At 37.4% G+C, this 18078-nt stretch overlaps 1 protein-coding gene across 9 annotated transcripts in view; it reads left to right on the top strand.

Annotated features, from left to right (window-relative positions):
- DOCK10 (dedicator of cytokinesis 10) overlaps positions 1-18078 on the top strand; it is a 246665-nt gene that overhangs the window by 197967 nt on the left and 30620 nt on the right. For 7 of the 9 annotated variants that reach the window (XM_076005985.1, XM_012749382.2, XM_076005984.1 and 4 more), the window contains 12 exons: positions 3223-3369; positions 7401-7484; positions 9948-10044; positions 11603-11647; positions 13138-13313; positions 13439-13555; positions 14656-14767; positions 15465-15586; positions 15684-15798; positions 15896-15962; positions 16184-16231; positions 16799-16900. In XM_076005985.1, the coding sequence (XP_075862100.1) occupies positions 3223-3369; positions 7401-7484; positions 9948-10044; positions 11603-11647; positions 13138-13313; positions 13439-13555; positions 14656-14767; positions 15465-15586; positions 15684-15798; positions 15896-15962; positions 16184-16231; positions 16799-16900 (1232 nt within the window). The remainder of the gene's footprint in view (positions 1-3222; positions 3370-7400; positions 7485-9947; positions 10045-11602; positions 11648-13137; positions 13314-13438; positions 13556-14655; positions 14768-15464; positions 15587-15683; positions 15799-15895; positions 15963-16183; positions 16232-16798; positions 16901-18078) is intronic. The other 2 variants (XM_076005983.1, XM_076005981.1) reach the window with 1 other exon arrangement.

The raw sequence follows: 18078 nt of genomic DNA, 5'->3' as shown, positions 1-18078 counted from the left end.
TTAGTTCCATTTTTATTTGCTTTGCAAACTTTAGCAATTTATGTTCATTGCTTTTTAGGTAGGAAAAATGATCCTGTATGTCAGTACAAACTTTTCAGAAGCAGATGCCAGGGCAAAGTTAGAAGTGCAAAGTATTTATTGGGGGAAATAGCTATAAAGGATAAAAGGGACAGGAAAAAGGAACAGGAAGATCTGATACCTGTGAAAGAAAAGGGAAAGAAAGGAAGATTGGCTGAAAGATCCTCGTGCTCAGAGAGTTTTAGCTGGGCCGGTGGGCAGTCTGAGAGCAAAGAATGCTCCTAGCAGAGCCCTGCACTGGCCAGGGCATCTGGCTCTAGGCCCCCAGCAGGCTGAGTCGCTGGCTGGGAGCAGCCTTGGCATTAATGCGGGAGTGGATCCCACAACACAGCAGCTCTTCACATTCCTTCCCGTAGATTCTCTCTTGAAGGAACACCTGCGCTATGCACATTCCTGGCAGCCACAGTCCACGGTTGGCATGGTGTGGTGCACATGAAGCTGCTCCTCCAGGTTCCCATGCACCTCTCTTCCTGAAAGGAAGCTGAGAAGAGGGAGGCTGGTGGGATTAACTGCAGCCCTTTTAATGGCAGTTGGTCTCCCCGGCAGCCCACATGAAACTCATCATCTCCCTCCTCCGCTGTCCATTCTAGATTCCTCTCACCCTAGATAGCAGCTCTGAAGGTCTTAGTGACTCACCTGGTCATGTAACCCACACCCTCATTCCAGAGTTGGTCTGAGCCTCGTCACACTCTGCTCACACCAGGGTTGCCGCATGTGACCGTTCACAGTTACAGACCAAGAAGCAGCCAGGTGGATCACCTGAGTTCCACACCTGAGTATTTGTCTCAGCTCCCATTGTGGGTAAGGCCAAGGGGAGACCTCTGACACTGCCCCTGCCGCACCTGGAGAGTAACCAGAACAATACTGCATGGGGTGGGGACGGTGCTGGTTGCAATTTTATTTTGATTTGCTCTCTTGGTGGCGGAGAGGCACAATCAGAAGCTCCTACCTGGCCTTCCCGGCTAGATAGCTCCACGGGCCAAGCACCCAGTGCAGGGTTACTCCAAATGCCAATTTTGCCCATATCAATGATTTGAACCCAGTGGGCCTGTCATTAACATAACTTTAGTCATGGCCCTATTTTTCTCCCTGTAAGTCCTCACTCTAGCAGGGCAGACATGGTGATGCTTTTGGTTTCTATTAATAGATATCAGTGTCAATTCAGATCCTGTGTCCAATAGTCCTTGAAATATGTGGGTATCCCCTTCTCCCCAGTGCACAGTGGCCTGAGCAAACAGCTGCAGGGCCCTTTGGAGGAGAACTGGTAGCATCATCACAGTCCACACTGACCGCAGTGTAGCAGGGACTTTCATTTAGGGACTTTGCAACGTGGCTGGGCAGAGAGTGCCTCTCTTCGCCAAGGCGAGTTCCTGTTATTTCCTGGGAACTGCTGAATGTCTTCTCAACCCCAAGCTCTAGTAGCAAAAGGCTCATCTTTCTGGCTTGTATTTCCCATTACCCTCCTTGTTCCTAACGAAACTCCCAAATGCCTGAAATTCAGCCGTGTATCCTGAGCCTATTCCCTGTGACCTCTGTCATACCTCTGTCAGCCCAGGTGCTCCTTCGTGTTCCAGCTCTGTGGCTCAGGGAATATGCTGTCACCTCACTGCCTTCCTCTCCTGTCCTGAGATGGAAAATCCACAATCTCCAGTGCAAGAATTCTTCCACCTCGAGCCTTTAGGACATGCTTCCAGAAAAGAATTTAAGAATTACTCATGTATTCATCAGACAGCATATCTTTGGGTTAAACGTGGGAAAGAGCAACAGGAGAGTAATAAAGAGAAAGGAGCAAAAAGGAATGTCAAAGCCCAAGGCATGAACACATGTCTATGTGGAGAAAATGCAGGCACTGATAAGTTTAATGGATCTTAGAGGACTAACAAAATGAAAAGAGGAAAGTACAAATGTGCTTCGATTATTTAAAAAGTGACTGTTGCTGTTGTGCAGGTGAATTGTTTACCCTTATTGCCCAGGGCATGTGGAACAGAATAAAAAATAATGAGTGTGATCAAATCAGTTAGGTCTATTAGTTATGAATTTATTTTATTTCAACAATAAACTTTTAACTATATGCAAAAAGTAACCATTAGATTCTCAAAATACCTATATGGTGATAGCCTGATAAATTCACTTTTTAAAAAAAATAAAAGCCAGTCAAAGCCAGCTCCAACATCCCACTAAATCCCATTAAATCTCTGTTTTATACAACTCCTGTAACTTCAGCCTTCATGATTTTTATTCTTGCAGCATGGAAGGCTGGGTGCTCACGATTTTGAAATACATGGTTCACTCTAACTCTAAATTCCGTGTTTCTGTCTACAAGGAAAATGTGGCTGGGTCTCATTTTTAAAGCCAACATATAAAAATGAATGAATATTATCAAGAAGTAGAAGCTGAGATGGGACAATTCACCCACTTCAAACTTTCCCCTCATGTGCAGGAGTCCAAACAGGAGGGATGGATCCTCAGGCCTGAGTGGTCTTTGGGGGTCCAGACAGTTTAATTCCATGGGCATAAAGGATTGTCATCTCACAGCCAAGCCCTCTGCAGTTGACTTGTGAGGTCCCACTGACTGGGGGGTTAAGACCAGCTGGGACTCATCACGTATTAGAGGACGTTTTAAACCAATAGCTATACTTATTCAGTCATTCACTTACTGATTTCTGATACTCATTCACTGGGGGGAATTCCAACTTTTAAAAAAAATCAAAATAATTGATTTTTAAATTAAATGGAGAACTCTATGTCAAAAAAATGTAGAATTAATAGTCATTAAATCATTGAGAGTAATTATTCCCTGAGAGGGAAAGGAAAGGAATTAAGAAGGGAGAGGTCATAGAAAAGGTTCACATTTTACTTTGTACATTTCTATATTGTTTCCATAGTTTGCAATTAACATGTTATAATTTACTTTTTAATGGAAAAGTGAAAAATGTATTGACCAAAATAGAAGGAAACATTAAAAATAATAGAAATCATGACCTTGAAATTAAAAAGTTTTCTATTTTATTATTGCTTTCAAGTTTTCAAAAGGACTCTTTTTATTTGACAATCTATAATATAAAGTAAGTCTTTCAGTTTATTTTTTCCTGGCTTAATATTTCACATGCCACATTATAAAGAAATAATCCATTCTTTCCTTAGCTTTCCCGGCCTCACAGATTTCCTGAATCTTACCAAAATGAATTGGACAATCTTGTGATGGTCCTGTGTGACCACGTGATTTGGAAATACAAAGATGCACTTGAAGAAACCAGAAGGGCAAACCACAGCGTTGCCAGATTTCTTAAGGTATAGTCACGTGACATCACAAATCTATTCCAGCCCCCACGATAGTGGATGTGCCATATTCTAAATGTTAATCCATTCACATCTTCGTTTATGATGAAGAGTATATGTCTTTCCTGCTTGAAATACTTTTTAATTTCCTTTTCCAATTTGCAGTATCATTAAAGAAAGATCAAGGTTAGATAAAAGTATCCAGTTGAGTATTGTCAAATCATAGTACTTCTAAATATTTTTAAGGAAAAAAATGAAATTTTTAAAGGAGAAGCTGCACCGTGGCAATATTATTCTCTTGGGCATTTCTGTCATTGAAGTGACACTCCGGATTGGCTATAGCTCTAGCAGTGATATCAAATAGCCACTTTGAAAAAACCTTTGGATATTTGGCACCTTTGTTATATTATCGATACCCAGCTCTTTTGTACATGATGAAGAGATCACACTTGCCACAGGAAAGGAAAACACTTTTTTTTTTAAAAGAGACAGGATCTTGTTCTGTCATTCAGGCTAGAGTGCAGTGCTCACTGCAGCCTCAAACTTCAGGACTCAAGCAAAGTCTTGAGTCACCTCAGCCTCCAAATAGCTGGGGCTATAGGTGCACACCACGGCCCTGCTAATTTTTTAATTTTTTGTAGAGGCAAGGTCTCACTATGTTGCCAAGGGTGGTTTTGAACTCCTGGCCTCAAAAAATCCTTCCTCAGCTTTCCAAACTGCTGGGATTATAGGTGTGAACCACCATGTCCAGCTGAAAGGAAAATTATTAAAGTATTGAGCAACTACTTACTGAACTGGATATATATCAAAATTAGTTATATTTCTTTAGGTTATAGCCATTCAAATTTAATTGACAATAAAAAGTGCAGAGTCCAAAATAATCTAAGATGTAGAATTATGGTACATCATTTAATAGATAATGCACTCATTTGGATGATATGGTTTTCTTCACTTCTGTTATCCAACTATTGACAACTATTACCTTGATGAAACAATTTTACTTGTTTTCTTATGGTAGAACATACTGGATGAGTGTGAGAATTTATAAAAAAAAATGCTAATAATATAAAGTTAAGAGGTAGAAAGTTGCCTGAGTTGTCTTTATTGAGCTTTAATCCAGCTTAATTCTTGTTTTATATATTAAAAACTATTTTAAATTATAAACTATATTTGTTCTTATGCTGAATTTTTTTTCTTCAATGTTTTGTGTCTTATTTTTGCTTTTTACTTGCTTCCAGAAAGAAAGAAATGCTGGTCAGCATTTAAAAGGAAAAGATTTAAGAAGGAAAAAAAATCACTCTAGTTTTCTACCACATTTTAAGACCTATGGGAATAAAGTTTATTGCTATTCTGATGCTTACTTGAAGTGCTTGAAAGAATAGGAAATTTGGAAAAAATTATATACAGTCCATTTTGTAAACAAATATGTGTAAAGAAACATCTGCAATGTTCTTCCCTAAACTGCAAAAAATGCAGGTCCCTAAAAAAGGGAAAAGATCTCACATCTACCCTCCCTGTTTCTAATTTTTAGTTTTAATGGCATTTATTTGACACAGAAAAATACTTTTTAATAATTTTTGGAAAACTTATTAGATAAATCATTTGAACCAGAAAAGAAAACTGGAAAGGAAGCGAAAGTGGTTTTGGAAGATATAAAATGGAATATAGTCATTTGGTGCAATTCCAATGAATTGAACTTTGAGCTTTCAGCTGCTCAACGCTGCCCACTTTCAGTGTCAACATTATAAATCTCTCATATTCCCAGAAAACTGATACTAGTTACTTACTCAACTGGGGCTTCAAATGACTTCTACTTCTTTTGGCTATTTAATTCTACATTAGCAATAAAATACTGTGAATTAGTCAACATTGGCATTTAGCAATTAAAATATTGTAACTCCACAGTTGTGCCAAGTTTGTTTTCTAAGAATAAGAACAGAATCTCTAGGAACTGGTGTGTAGGCATATAAAAATGTCCTGGGTTAAAATGTACTCTTCTTTACCCCACATCACGGGAAAGTAACATTTGCTGAGCAATTATGCCAAAAAACTTACACATTTCTCAACTATTCTCTTTTTGAAGTAGATAAGATTCAAATGGCACCATGACGACCTATGCAACTTTTGCAATTTTTCTTTTTGCTGCCAACCTGAATCACAACTCTACTTACCTGAGCACACTTGTTTAGATACTCTTTTTATGAGGCAAAACACCAAGGTGGTAGCAAAGGCATATCCATTTGTATTTGTATTTTCCTGCTCAGACAGCCATAGCTTTTAGCCCATTCGCCTGACTAATCACTGCTTTATTTCAACTAACTTTTGAAAAACCATTTGGAAACCATCTACTATAATAAAGACTTGGTTTGTTAGCAAAATATGTTCAAAGAAACATCTGTGATATTTCTCTCTAAACATCAAAAAAAATGAATAAGTGAATCTCTGAAAAGGGAAAACTCTTCATGTCTACTCTATTTGGCATAAATATTCTGTGTTTTCGGAATAAATAAATGTTTTCCTTAGAGCTTATCTGCACAAAAGCTGCAACTGGTGGTTCATAAGCTAATGTCTAACATGGAGGAAGAGGATAAATGTCCAAAGTGAAAAGGAAAATAGAGGGACCAGTGGTTATAGGAAAGGACAAAGACATTCCTGTGGTTTGTTTCAAAATGTAGAAGTTCATGATTCATCACTGAACCAATTACAGAATAAAATTCTCATTGCTATCACAATTGGTGAAATAAAATAAATGATTTTTTCATTACAATAAATTTTTTGCATATGATTTAGAATATTTGGGCTTTAGTTTATTAAACCAAACTGAGAAAAAGTTAGGTAGAGTATTACTTATCTTCTAAATCAGAAGTCTGCAAACTCTTTCTGTAAAAGACCAAATGCTAACTATTTTCAGCTTTGTGACCCATATAGTCTCCGTCACAACTGCTTGACTTGGGCATTGCAGCACAAAAATAGCCATAGACAATTCACCTTACACAATATGTCAGTGATTGAATGTGCCTGTCATCTGACAAAACTTTATTTACAAAAATGGGCCAGATCTGGCCCAAGGCTGCTATAATTTATATTCTAATATAAAAAATTAATATAAATTATCCTAAAACAAAACAAGATCTCCCCCCCCCCCAGCCCTCAGCAATGGGCAGGAGAGCAGCTGCATCCAGGGTCAAGAAGATGCTGGGATGGCCAGACACAGGGCACCCATGACATGAGGGACACGTTCGATGAAGCTTGACCTGAGGGAGGGCTCTTTGCAGGGACAGGGCTGACTCCGCTGATCTTGCTGCCTAGGAATGACCCCTTTGTGCCTCAATGCCCTTTGGAAAGAGGATGATGAGCTTACCACACAGAAGGTCTTTCTCCAAATTTAATAAACCCCAAGTTGACTCTTCTAGCTCCCCAGCACAGCCTCCTCTCCATTGTCCCCTCCGGTGGGCGCTGGGTACAGGCCCCTTTTAGAAGCTCCCAGGACTGGTCTACAGAGCAGCCACTGTAGCCTCCAGGATATGGCAGTGCCACCCTGCTCTGGACTGGTTTGGTGACAGGACTCACCAGCCCCTCCTGCACAGAGTCGAATGCCCCACAGAGACTTCCCCAGGGCTCCTTTTCTCCTGCTCTTTCTTGGGAAGTTTCTAGAGCCCACAGATGTGCTAGTTGGGTTGGTCTTCCTCTCTCTAGTAGATGTGACCAGGGTACCTTCCCAGCAGGGAGGAGACGACAGAGGTCTTCTGGAGAGAGTGCTCCATGCTGGGGATATTCCAAAGGTGACCAGGTTGGGACTTCCTCCTGCAAATGGAGAGCCTGGGAGGTTTGGGCACACCTGCTGGGAACCAGCACAGGCCAGAAGTGTTTTGATTAGTTGCCATGAATGCTTAAATGTATTTTAGAGATTTTTTTTAAAACATTTGTTATACAACACATTTAGTTAAATGTTATTGTGCTTCAATATATTTAATCATATTTTCTAACGCCTTTAATGATTCTTCAAATAAAGATGTCTGAATTTGGTATTTTGGGTTTTTTAGCGCTGCTTTACGTTTATGGACCGAGGATTTGTGTTTAAGATGGTTAACAATTACATCAGCATGTTCTCTTCCGGTGAGCACAAGGTAAGAACCATGCACAGGAGTGACTGTTTTCTAAACTGTGACATTATACATTAATAAACTGGTCTCTGTATATATCAGCCTGAAACATTAACCTAACCATTCTCCGTATCAGAACATGATTTCTATACTACAAGGAGACAGCCTTTTAGTGGTTCATCTGCTGAGTAACTCTCCCAAGTCCTTCCTTAATAGGGACCATGGAGAGTGGAATGAAAGTGTTCACATCTCATTTCGATGTCTGGTGTGTGGTGCATGGCTCTTTTCAGCTGCAATTACTGTAGTCTGGCTGTCCCTGGACTGTCTTGATTTTAGCACTGCAAGTCCCACTTCCCTGGAAATCTTTTAAGTCCTAGGAGAAATGGGACAATTGATCACCCTACCCAAATAGGGGTATGTGTCAGAGGGATAGAGAACTCTTTCTGGTCCTCAAAGTGTGGCTCTTAGACCAACCAGGTAGCAGCGTCCCCTGGGAACTGCACCGCCACCGCCGGTGGGGCCCAAAAACCTGAACATGACTTTCATGTGATTCTCACGCACTCTCAAGTTTGAGAACCGTGGAGGTATAGTGTGGCTTATACCGGAGGGAACTAAGACTGGAAACGGACCAGATCACGAATGTTGTATCGGTTAAGGTTCTCGGAGTTGCAAGAATCAGAAACCGCCTCCAATTTGAGCAAAAGGAAATTTATTTAAAGGCTATTGGGAGTAAATAGCATTGATGAAACAGCTGGATAGCCAGGCTTTTAAAAGAGCAGGGGCCAAGCACTTTCAGGGCTCAGGAATACAGTCATGTGTCACTTAATGACGGGGATATGTTCTGAGAAATACACTATTAGGCTATTTCGTCTTTGTACAGACATCATAGGTGTACTTACACAAACCTAGATGTATATATAGTCTACTCCATTATATAGCTTCTCTACAACCTCATGGGACCACCGTTTTATATGTGGTCCATCATTGACCCAAATTTGGTCACACAGATCCTAGCCATAATCACAAATGAGGGACCAGGTGGCCAGGGTGCTGATACTGCTGGTTAAATGAATCATTTGGAACCATTTTTGGCCTCTTAACACTCGGCGTTAGATTTGCATTCCATAGAGGAAGTGTGTGATCAACCTGCTTTGGGTCGTACACCTGCCTCTTAAGGAGGGAAGATGGGGCACCTGGGTTAATAGTTCTCTGTTAGCCTTTTCACACTGGGAAGGAGATAAGTCACCAAGGGGAAAGTAGGTATTGGGAAAGCCAACAATGCAGAGAGGCCAAAAATAAATAATGATGTTCTGACAGCCTCTCATGCCATGCTTAGGAGCCTGAACATTATTTTTTTATTTTACTTTTATTTTTTTGGCAGTAGGGATATACTTTTGACCAGAGGAGTTACATAATTATGTATGATTTGGTTTTGAAAATCCAATTCTCTCTCTAAATATTTTTTTGAAAGGATGTTCTTTGTGTTCCTATCATGCATGAAATTTTCAGAATCTCCATTTAGATATAATTGCAGTAGACCTAAATTATATATTTCTTCAAAGACCAAACAGAGTGTTCCCAATGTAAAATAATTAACGTATAATTTAATTATGCTCCTGTTCACTTTGATATACAAAGGATTTGGTCAAATACTATCCTTGTTTGAAATGGCAGTATTTTATTGACTCAAGTCGCCACAAGATTTTTTTCTAAAATATCTGAGAAAATGGGATATATTTTATTACGTGAACTGTTGTTAGTGAATATGATGGTGATAATCTAACTTGGTCTTAAAACATGGATACTTGGCAGGGGTGAGAGTGAGCATAGAGCAGTTATGAACATGCTAACCGTCCCCACTGGTGTTTTCGACAGGTGTGTTGCGGTAGACTTAGACAGTTCCTGGACTCCCTTCATCTCCGTCCTAATCCAGACATTACTAAGAAGAAAGACCTGATTGCAAGGGCAGGGAAGAAAGTGGAATTAAATAATGTACTCTGAGAACAAGTGGCATGCAGAGTTTCAACTCTAAGTTTAGATGACACACACCATTGTCTCCCTTAGCTCTGGATCATAGGAGCTGATTGTAGTCATCTGTCTTAAGAGTTGAGTGTAGTTTTTAGAAGAACCCTACATATGTGGTGAGGCAGGATTTTTCCCAGAATAAATGTGTCGTGATATACACTTAAAAGAAGCTAAAAACGTGATGCGGTCAGATCTTATCCCATAGAAGCTCAGTGAAGGCTACAAAAGGGATTATTTCCTGAGGAAGGCTTAACTGATCTCCAACAATAGGGAACCTAACTACACGTACCCATTTAGAGGGGGCAAAATCCTTTAAACTTAATAATTACATGATGGTCTCACAAAAGTACAGTAACTACTTCTTTTTAGGGTTAAGATTCAAGTGTCGGGGAGGGGTTGGGTTTGTTTTTACTAAGTTTCTTGGTGTGTAAATAATAGTCATTCGGTTTACTTCTCTTTCAGACTTTATGCCAGTACAAATTTGATTTTCTTCAAGAAGTATGTCAGCATGAACACTTTATTCCTTTGTGTCTCCCCATAAGATCAGCTAACATCCCAGGTAATAATTCCCAGAATTTTCATCCATTTCTATAAACTGCACACATTTATTTGCTTGGGATTTTTTTTTACCTTTGTATGTTATTGTTTCCCTGTTTCCTCAGTCTTGGTTTCATCTGAAGTGATTGCATGGGTATCAGACCTAGGTAGTCAGATTCAAATGCAAAAGAAGTTGTTGGCATGTGGTGATGAACACAGCTCCATATTTCTCAATTTTTATTTATTCCCCTTTTCATTAAAGAGAAGGTCAACAAAAGTATAAACTTCGTGGTTGTACATCAAAGAGTGTTAACCTAGAGGCATACTGTCTTTCGCCTCACTGGCTCCAAAAGACAGCTTTCCTTTGATTTCGAGACATCAGATTACAGAGAGGAAAAGTTATACTTTGTGAATATATATGCATTGAAAATTATCAATATCAATCACTGTGTGTAATTATGCTAAAATATAGTTCCTCAAAATGAGTTGAACAAAGAAAACTAGTACCTTCGAAGGCAGGCAGGCAGGGAGACAAGGTAGGAAATGCAACCTTGTAAACAATTGACATTTCTGGGCCCAGAGAGATGAAGAGGTTGGGTGTGCCAGAAAGAATGGGGCTTCGCAGTTTGTTTACTATACTTGCTATAGTATAAATAGTCTACAGGGGGTATTTGCATTTATTATTTTTGCAAATTAAAAAATATGTATGTATCAGGAAGATTATGATAGAGAATGAGCATTACCCATCTGGATGTCAGAAACTAATCAAACATCAAGATGCAAAGAAAATACTAAAATGATTTAAAGATTTGAAATACTTCTAAGCAGTGAGTAATCTATTCACAAGGCACAGTTTTAATGTTTATGAAAAGCAAAAACTAAGATGGTGAAGTGTCTCCCTATACCTATTATTGCTTGCACTAGTATTTTGGAGGGAAAAAGAGGGAAAATTATATTATTAGGCCTATAAAAGTTTTGTCATTTTGGTCTCAAATATAACCTACGTACATTATTCCATTCTTTTTCTAATTTATGGGGGAAATTTCGTAGAAAATAGAGTAGAAATGAGATATTGTACAATGACATTTTTAGGTCTGTATTTTGGGGGTTTTTGGATATGTTTTTGTTTTATAAAATAGTGCCAAGTTATCATGGTTACCCAAGCTGGTTGAGATATTCAAAAGGACCAAATTTTTATTGTTGATTTTTTCAGTCTAATAAAAATTTGGTCCTTTTGATTCAAATTGCTTACTATTAGTCAAAAGCCTAGAAAAAAAGCCTGATAATGTAGATCTGATACTATATAAACAGTGAACATAAAAATATGTTTCATAGCAGGCAGATTTCTGGTAGAAAAATAGGCACTCAAGTAGAAGGCTAAGAATTAGAATAATTCTGTTCATGACATGTTTTATAGGGAAACAAACAACCTAAGGTATTCTTGGAAAATGGCAAAATTGAAGAAACACACATTTTTTAAAAATATATCTTAATTTTTCAATATAAATTCTACATAATGAATATATGTGTATCTGAGTATGAATATGTCTAAAATCTTTGTTCGTTTATATTAAACTCAGATCCTTTGACGCCTTCAGAAGCAACTCAAGAGTTACATGCATCAGGTAAATAATCAGATTTTATATTATCTATCTAAGCATCAATAACAACTTCATAATCTAATCATATTGATAAGTGCAAATACTACAAATTTCTGCCTTCCAGGTGCTAACAAATAGCCATTTATTTAATATCACATAGTCAAAATATTCAAAACGTTGATAACTCTTTTTGTCACAGATAATTTAGTTAATTCCCTAACTTCAATTCTTTCATAATTTATTCTCCAGAAATTGAAATTGTTTAATTTCCCAAAGCATCTGAAATTTCTTTAGTGTGTATAATAAATAAAATTTGTATATATATACATATATATATATATAGTAACATGCTTGTTCAATGTAGCTAGCTTTATATGGTATCTTTCTTTTGCTAAACCACAGGCTAGTTTGAGCTATCTTTTTAAGACTGAAGTTATAAGTTTATTTTGCTAACAAAGAGTCTGAACAAACCTTTTCTCTGGTCATAGGTAGAAATTTAAAAGTTTTGTTCTGACCAGCCTGGGCAACAGAGCAAGACCCCATCTCTACAAGAAATTTAAATATTAGCTGGGCATGGTGGCACACACCTGTAGTCCTAGCTACTCAGGAGGCTGAGGTGGGAGGATCACTTGAGCCCAGGAGTTCGAGGCTGCAATGACCTATGATCAGGCCACTGCACTCAGCCTGGGCAACTGGGCAACAGCGTGAGACCCTGTCTCAAAAAAACGTTCTGTTCTATTCCTGGCTCCTCAATATATTAATAACTCACAGAGAAATGTATTTAACCTGAATCCAGTCTCCAGCATTGTATCCCTCACCCCACATTTCCCTGGAGTCTAATTCATGTACATCCTAACACAATATTAATAAGTCAACAAAGCATAAGTCTAATCAAGCCACTGATCTCAAAGCTGTTAGTGTCTTAACATTTATTACAGAATTAAATGCAAATGGCAGAGGGACTTAAAAGCATTTGTGCTTATGTTTCTCAATCATCTGTCCCCAAACTATCACTTAAGCCTTGATTCTCATCACCCTCTCTTTCAGAACTCTGTGCCATCAAAAACCTTATTCCTTCTTCTCTCAACTTCCTGTCCTCCCTCCACTGCCTGCACCTGCTCCCACAGATACCTGCACCTCCAAACCTTAGGCATCCCCAAAGGCTCATCTAGACATATTCCTACCTGTAACATTTCCTCATCCTGCCAGGCACATGATGTGTTTTTCTCCTCTCAATTCTTGTCATCCTGTAAACATGTTATTTTTGTGAAATTTAACAGCTGGCATCGTATGTTAGTTTGTATTTGTATTTGTGTTTGTACATACAGAATATTCCCCCATCTTACTGAAAGCCCCCTAAGGATTCAGTGCATCTCATCTCTGTACCAAGACTGTATTACTGAATCCCTCCTAGTGCTGGAAGGAGTCGATAGCAGTTGTTGGATAAATCTGTCTCAATTACAAAGTAATTATTTTATTTTCAATAACATGACTTCTTTTCTTTCCTCGCGAAGATATGCCTGAATATTCGGTCACGAATGAGTTTTGCCGCAAACACTTCTTAATTGGAATTCTGCTCCGGGAAGTTGGCTTCGCCCTGCAGGAAGACCAAGATATCAGGCACTTAGCTTTAGCTGTCCTCAAAAATCTAATGGCTAAGCATTCTTTTGATGATCGATACCGAGAACCAGTAAGTGATCTCCCGTCCTGCCTTCCCTAAACACCGCTTAATGGCTCGCTGGGTTAAATGCACGTCAAACCAACGAGCCTATTGATTTTTATGTGAATCATTCCTCTCGGCCCCTTTTCACCTAGAGAAAGCAGGCGCAGATTGCAAGTTTGTACATGCCCCTGTACGGCATGCTTCTGGACAACATGCCAAGGATTTACCTGAAGGACCTGTATCCTTTTACTGTCAATACATCTAATCAGGTAAGTTTGCACAGCATCTCAAATTTCTGTTTTAGCAAACAATTTGTCTTTTTTATATTTGTGCCCTGGAGAATCATTTTCATTTGTCTGTGAGCAAACTAGGAATTAAACAACACTTTTTGCTAAGTATTCACATCAACGTCGTTTGTTCTAGATCTATCACTTTAGCCTTCCACCTGGTGCATCATTCCGCATTTTGTTTACATTTTCTTCTGTTCTCTGCATCACCTTCCAGGTCTTTCTAGCCTTTACAGCTTTCTCTGTTGCATTCATGGCTTCCTCCTCAATCTCACTAGATACCTTTCCCTGTCACTTTCTATGTTACCTTCCTACCCCCGTGGTGTCAGAATAGTCAAGAGCCTTGTTTATCATCTCAGCCTATTTATGGGCTATTTGTAACCCCTCCTTTACTGGACCATCATAGTGACTACACAGCAACCCACCTGAGATCTCTTGCCTCTGTTCAAATCCCAGATGAATTAACACACTGCTGAATCCAGTAACTATGGAAGGTATTGCCATCTGGAAGTTAGGAGCTATGCCTTAGGAATTTTATTTTTACTTTGTTCAAATCCCAGCAGTATCGCTTATTAGCTGGGTGACTTCAGATACATTATGGATCCTCTTTAAGCCTCCATTTCCTTATTTGTAAAATGGGATAAAAATACCTACATCACATGCTCCCTATGAGAGTTAAATTGTGCAGTAGAAAACATTTATCACGGAGCCTGGCACATGATAAAATATTTAAAATCTAGTTGTTAGTAATAGTAATATACATAAGATAATCCATGATAGTAATGACATATAATCTATAATGTAATCCATGAATATATCCATAACCATTCCAGCCACTTAGTCCATGTCTAAAAGATTATTTCTACATCATAAAAAAAATCACATAAGTAATCAAATTGTAACTAAGAGTGTGGTTTTGACTGTATTCATTTTCACTGCCTACTTTGCAGAAAACTTTCATTGGAATATAAAATATCACATTAAATATCATCTGACTGAAAGCATAGTGAAGAAGGCATATGTGGGTTTACAACGTTGAAATATCGTGATTCCCATTAACTTCTTCTCCACTTTGAATACAGGGGTCTAGAGATGATCTAAGCACCAATGGAGGATTTCAGACTCAGACAGCTATGAAACATGCAAACTCCGTGGATACCTCATTTTCTAAAGATGTTTTAAATTCCATAGCAGGTACTTGAGATCTGAGAGCACTTTTGTTTAAGTCTCATCCATGTCTACATTGTGTGTCATTGTGCCTTTTTACTCAGTTCATAATTCATTTTGCATAATCTGTATGGCAAAGTATACTACATTTATACAACCAAAGAGTCTTTTTACATATCTTTTGAATGCCCACCAGTGACTTCCTCTTCTACTTAGCATTCACTTTTACTTGGCTCAAGGAGCAATGTACTCAGATGTTATCAAATTGCTACATTCTGGAAATGGTCTTTAATTTTCATTGCTTTTTAAGACATAATAGCTTTTCAACTTCAAAGATTATTTTTAAGAACTATTTTGGAAATGGCATTTTAATTTCTTATAAACTGTCAAAAGTTGAAAGCTCCTTCCCCAAAAAGTATCTTTATGAACTTTTATTAAAGCATTTTTTAAATGAGAGCTATCTTTCTTTTAAAGGCATTTAATAAATCAAACAAGCTTTACTTTACTTCTATTCATAATGGCCCAAATTTTAAGTCCTTAATGGCCATTTTAATGTACTTAAAATGTTGCATATCTTTCATGCCAATTCCAGACTCTTATTATGTTGACCTATCACAACACTGCTGTCACCTCAGTAATCAACACCTTTTTAGTTCATCATTTGAGTTTTCTTTTGGACCCATACATCTCATTTCCATACGTGTGCTGTGGCTTGTGTTTACAGCATTTTCATCAATAGCTATTTCTACAGTAAACCATGCTGACTCCAGAGCATCTTTAGCAAGTCTTGACTCCAATCCAAGCACCAATGAGAAGAGCAGTGAGAAGACCGACAACTGTGAAAAAGTATGACTTCCCGCCCAAAATTAGTGATCGTCAGTCATCATTACAAATTGGAAGGCTCTTACTCTTGCTCGATCTTGATTGTTTCTTTGATTCCTAGATCCCAAGACCCTTGTCTTTGATTGGCTCAACTCTTCGATTTGACAAGTTAGACCAAGCAGAAACCAGGAGTCTTCTTATGTGTTTTCTCCACATTATGAAAACAATTTCAGATGGTAATGAGAACAGTTTTAAAATTATATTTTTTAGAAAAACAAAAAAAGAAAACTTTGAATTTCAAAGAGTCTCATGCTACATGGCATTTCCTTTCAGAGACTCTGATCGCCTACTGGCAGAGAGCACCCAGTCCAGAGGTGTCCGACTTCTTCAGCATCTTGGAGTAAGTTTTAGAGTTCATTAGATAACACATTTTTCTGGAAACTTCAAAATAATTTACTATACCACCTTTCATTACAAGAGCCCATGTGGTAAATTATCAATGATGATACATAAAATATGTAAGGAAAATTTAATATTTTTCTATCAATATACTTAAGTGAACAGTTTTTATATATAAAAGGGTATGAATAATTAAAACATTACTTTCTTTTCTCTTTCTAGTGTTTGTCTTCAAAATTTCAGATACCTAGGAAAACGCAATATAATCAGGTAATAATTTTAAATTCCAATAATTTAATCTGCTTTTAAAAAGCATGACATGTATTAATGTATCAGGTTAGACTTATAATTATATGTTAGAAATCTTAAGTACAAATAAAGATTGTTAGGTTGACTTTACATTAGACATAGAAGTTGGAAGATTGCCCAATACCTATAGTAGAGCTAGAAATAAAGTTTGTCTAGGGAGAAAAGCACAAAACATACATTTTTAAAAGAAACCACATTTCATGTTTCTTCCGAACTAATTTCTCTATCATTTATATAGCTAGAACTTGGAAGATAGCTATTTAAGAAAATAGATTCAGTAAACTAAAAAAATGTAATCTGGAATAACTTCGCAGTGTCATCATTTTCTTATGAGAGACAAATAAGGTCCATAGCATCTTCACTAAACCCTGTTTCTCATTTCTGGAATAAAAACAGGATGTTATTTTTCAATCATTAAGAATATGTGAAATATTTCATGCTTCAGTAATCCCTTTGTCAGATGCCACTCGTTTTTTATATATACGTTACAAACACTGAGCTGTGATAAAACTTCTGTTTTCCTTGCAGAAAAATTGCTGCTGCATTTAAATTTGTGCAGTCCACCCAGAACAACGGAACTCTCAAAGGATCCAATCCTTCCTGCCAGACATCAGGTCTCTTGCCACAATGGTAATGTTACATTTGCTTGGTATTTAAAATTATATATATGTGTGTGTGTGTATGTATGTAGGGGGCAGACACATACACATAATATATATAAATATATGTTTATATATTTATATATATTTTATATATATTATTATATTTTTATAAGAAAATATAATTTATATATATAAATTATATTTTATATATAAATATATGTTTATATATTTATATAACATATATAATATATATTATATATAACAATATATATAAATATTATATTTTTATATATTTATATATTATATTTTTATGTATTTATAAATATATTTTTTTTAAAAAATGCAGATTTCAAGTGACTATGTGTTTATCTGAAGAAATTTGTTAGACACTTCACTCTCTACTTCAATAGTTTATAAAGACCAAAATGGTAAAGATTATACCTTACCCATGTGCACTTAGAGCATAGTGCCTTGTATAGAGTGAACATTAATGAATATTTCCATCTAATTGAACCTGAAAGATAGACATAATTCCAATAAATGCCTCTTTTAATGCTTGGCATTCTCCTAGTGACAAACCAAAATGTGGGATCATGTCTCCCTATCTTTTATAGTAATTGTAGTATTTTAGCATGTTCTTAAAGCTGAAATCGTTTTTTAAAGGATCAATGCAATGAGGGAGCATGGATGGTCCCCCAAGCTCCTGTTAGATTTCCTAGTCATTAGACTGAGTTCCCTAGCATATAGGACCTGGAGTCATTCTTCACCAGCATGGCCCAATGGAAAACGTTTGCCCTGCAATCCTACCTCAAAGCTCCTCTGGGTCTAGTAAATAAGAATTCTTTATTAAAATTTTCCCCAGTTTGATTTATTCTTCCCAGAGGCATCATTATAATATATAATATGAATATTCTAAAGAGAGTTTTAGAAAGAAATATGAAAGTGGTACATGGCCAATAAATCATAGAATAAATTCTGCCTCCATCCATGGGACCCTTTGAAATTGCCCTTTTGTGAAAAAGTAAGTGAAAAAAACTGTAATGGACGTGTTTTACAAATGGTAATAGAATAGAGGACAGTACAAAATTAATTTTCATGTTTAGTAATAATAGTAACCCACGTGAGGTCACCACAGTGCTGTAGATATTTGGTGGGTTAGATTTTTGTTTCCTCCTGGAACGTCTAGACAAGTCCCTGCCTCCTAGA

Source organism: Microcebus murinus, chromosome 8, assembly GCF_040939455.1.
Source record: "Microcebus murinus isolate Inina chromosome 8, M.murinus_Inina_mat1.0, whole genome shotgun sequence".
NCBI classification, from domain to species: Eukaryota; Metazoa; Chordata; class Mammalia; order Primates; family Cheirogaleidae; genus Microcebus; species Microcebus murinus.
Note: the sequence above shows the minus strand (reverse complement) of the source record. Positions and strands in the feature narration are given on the sequence as shown.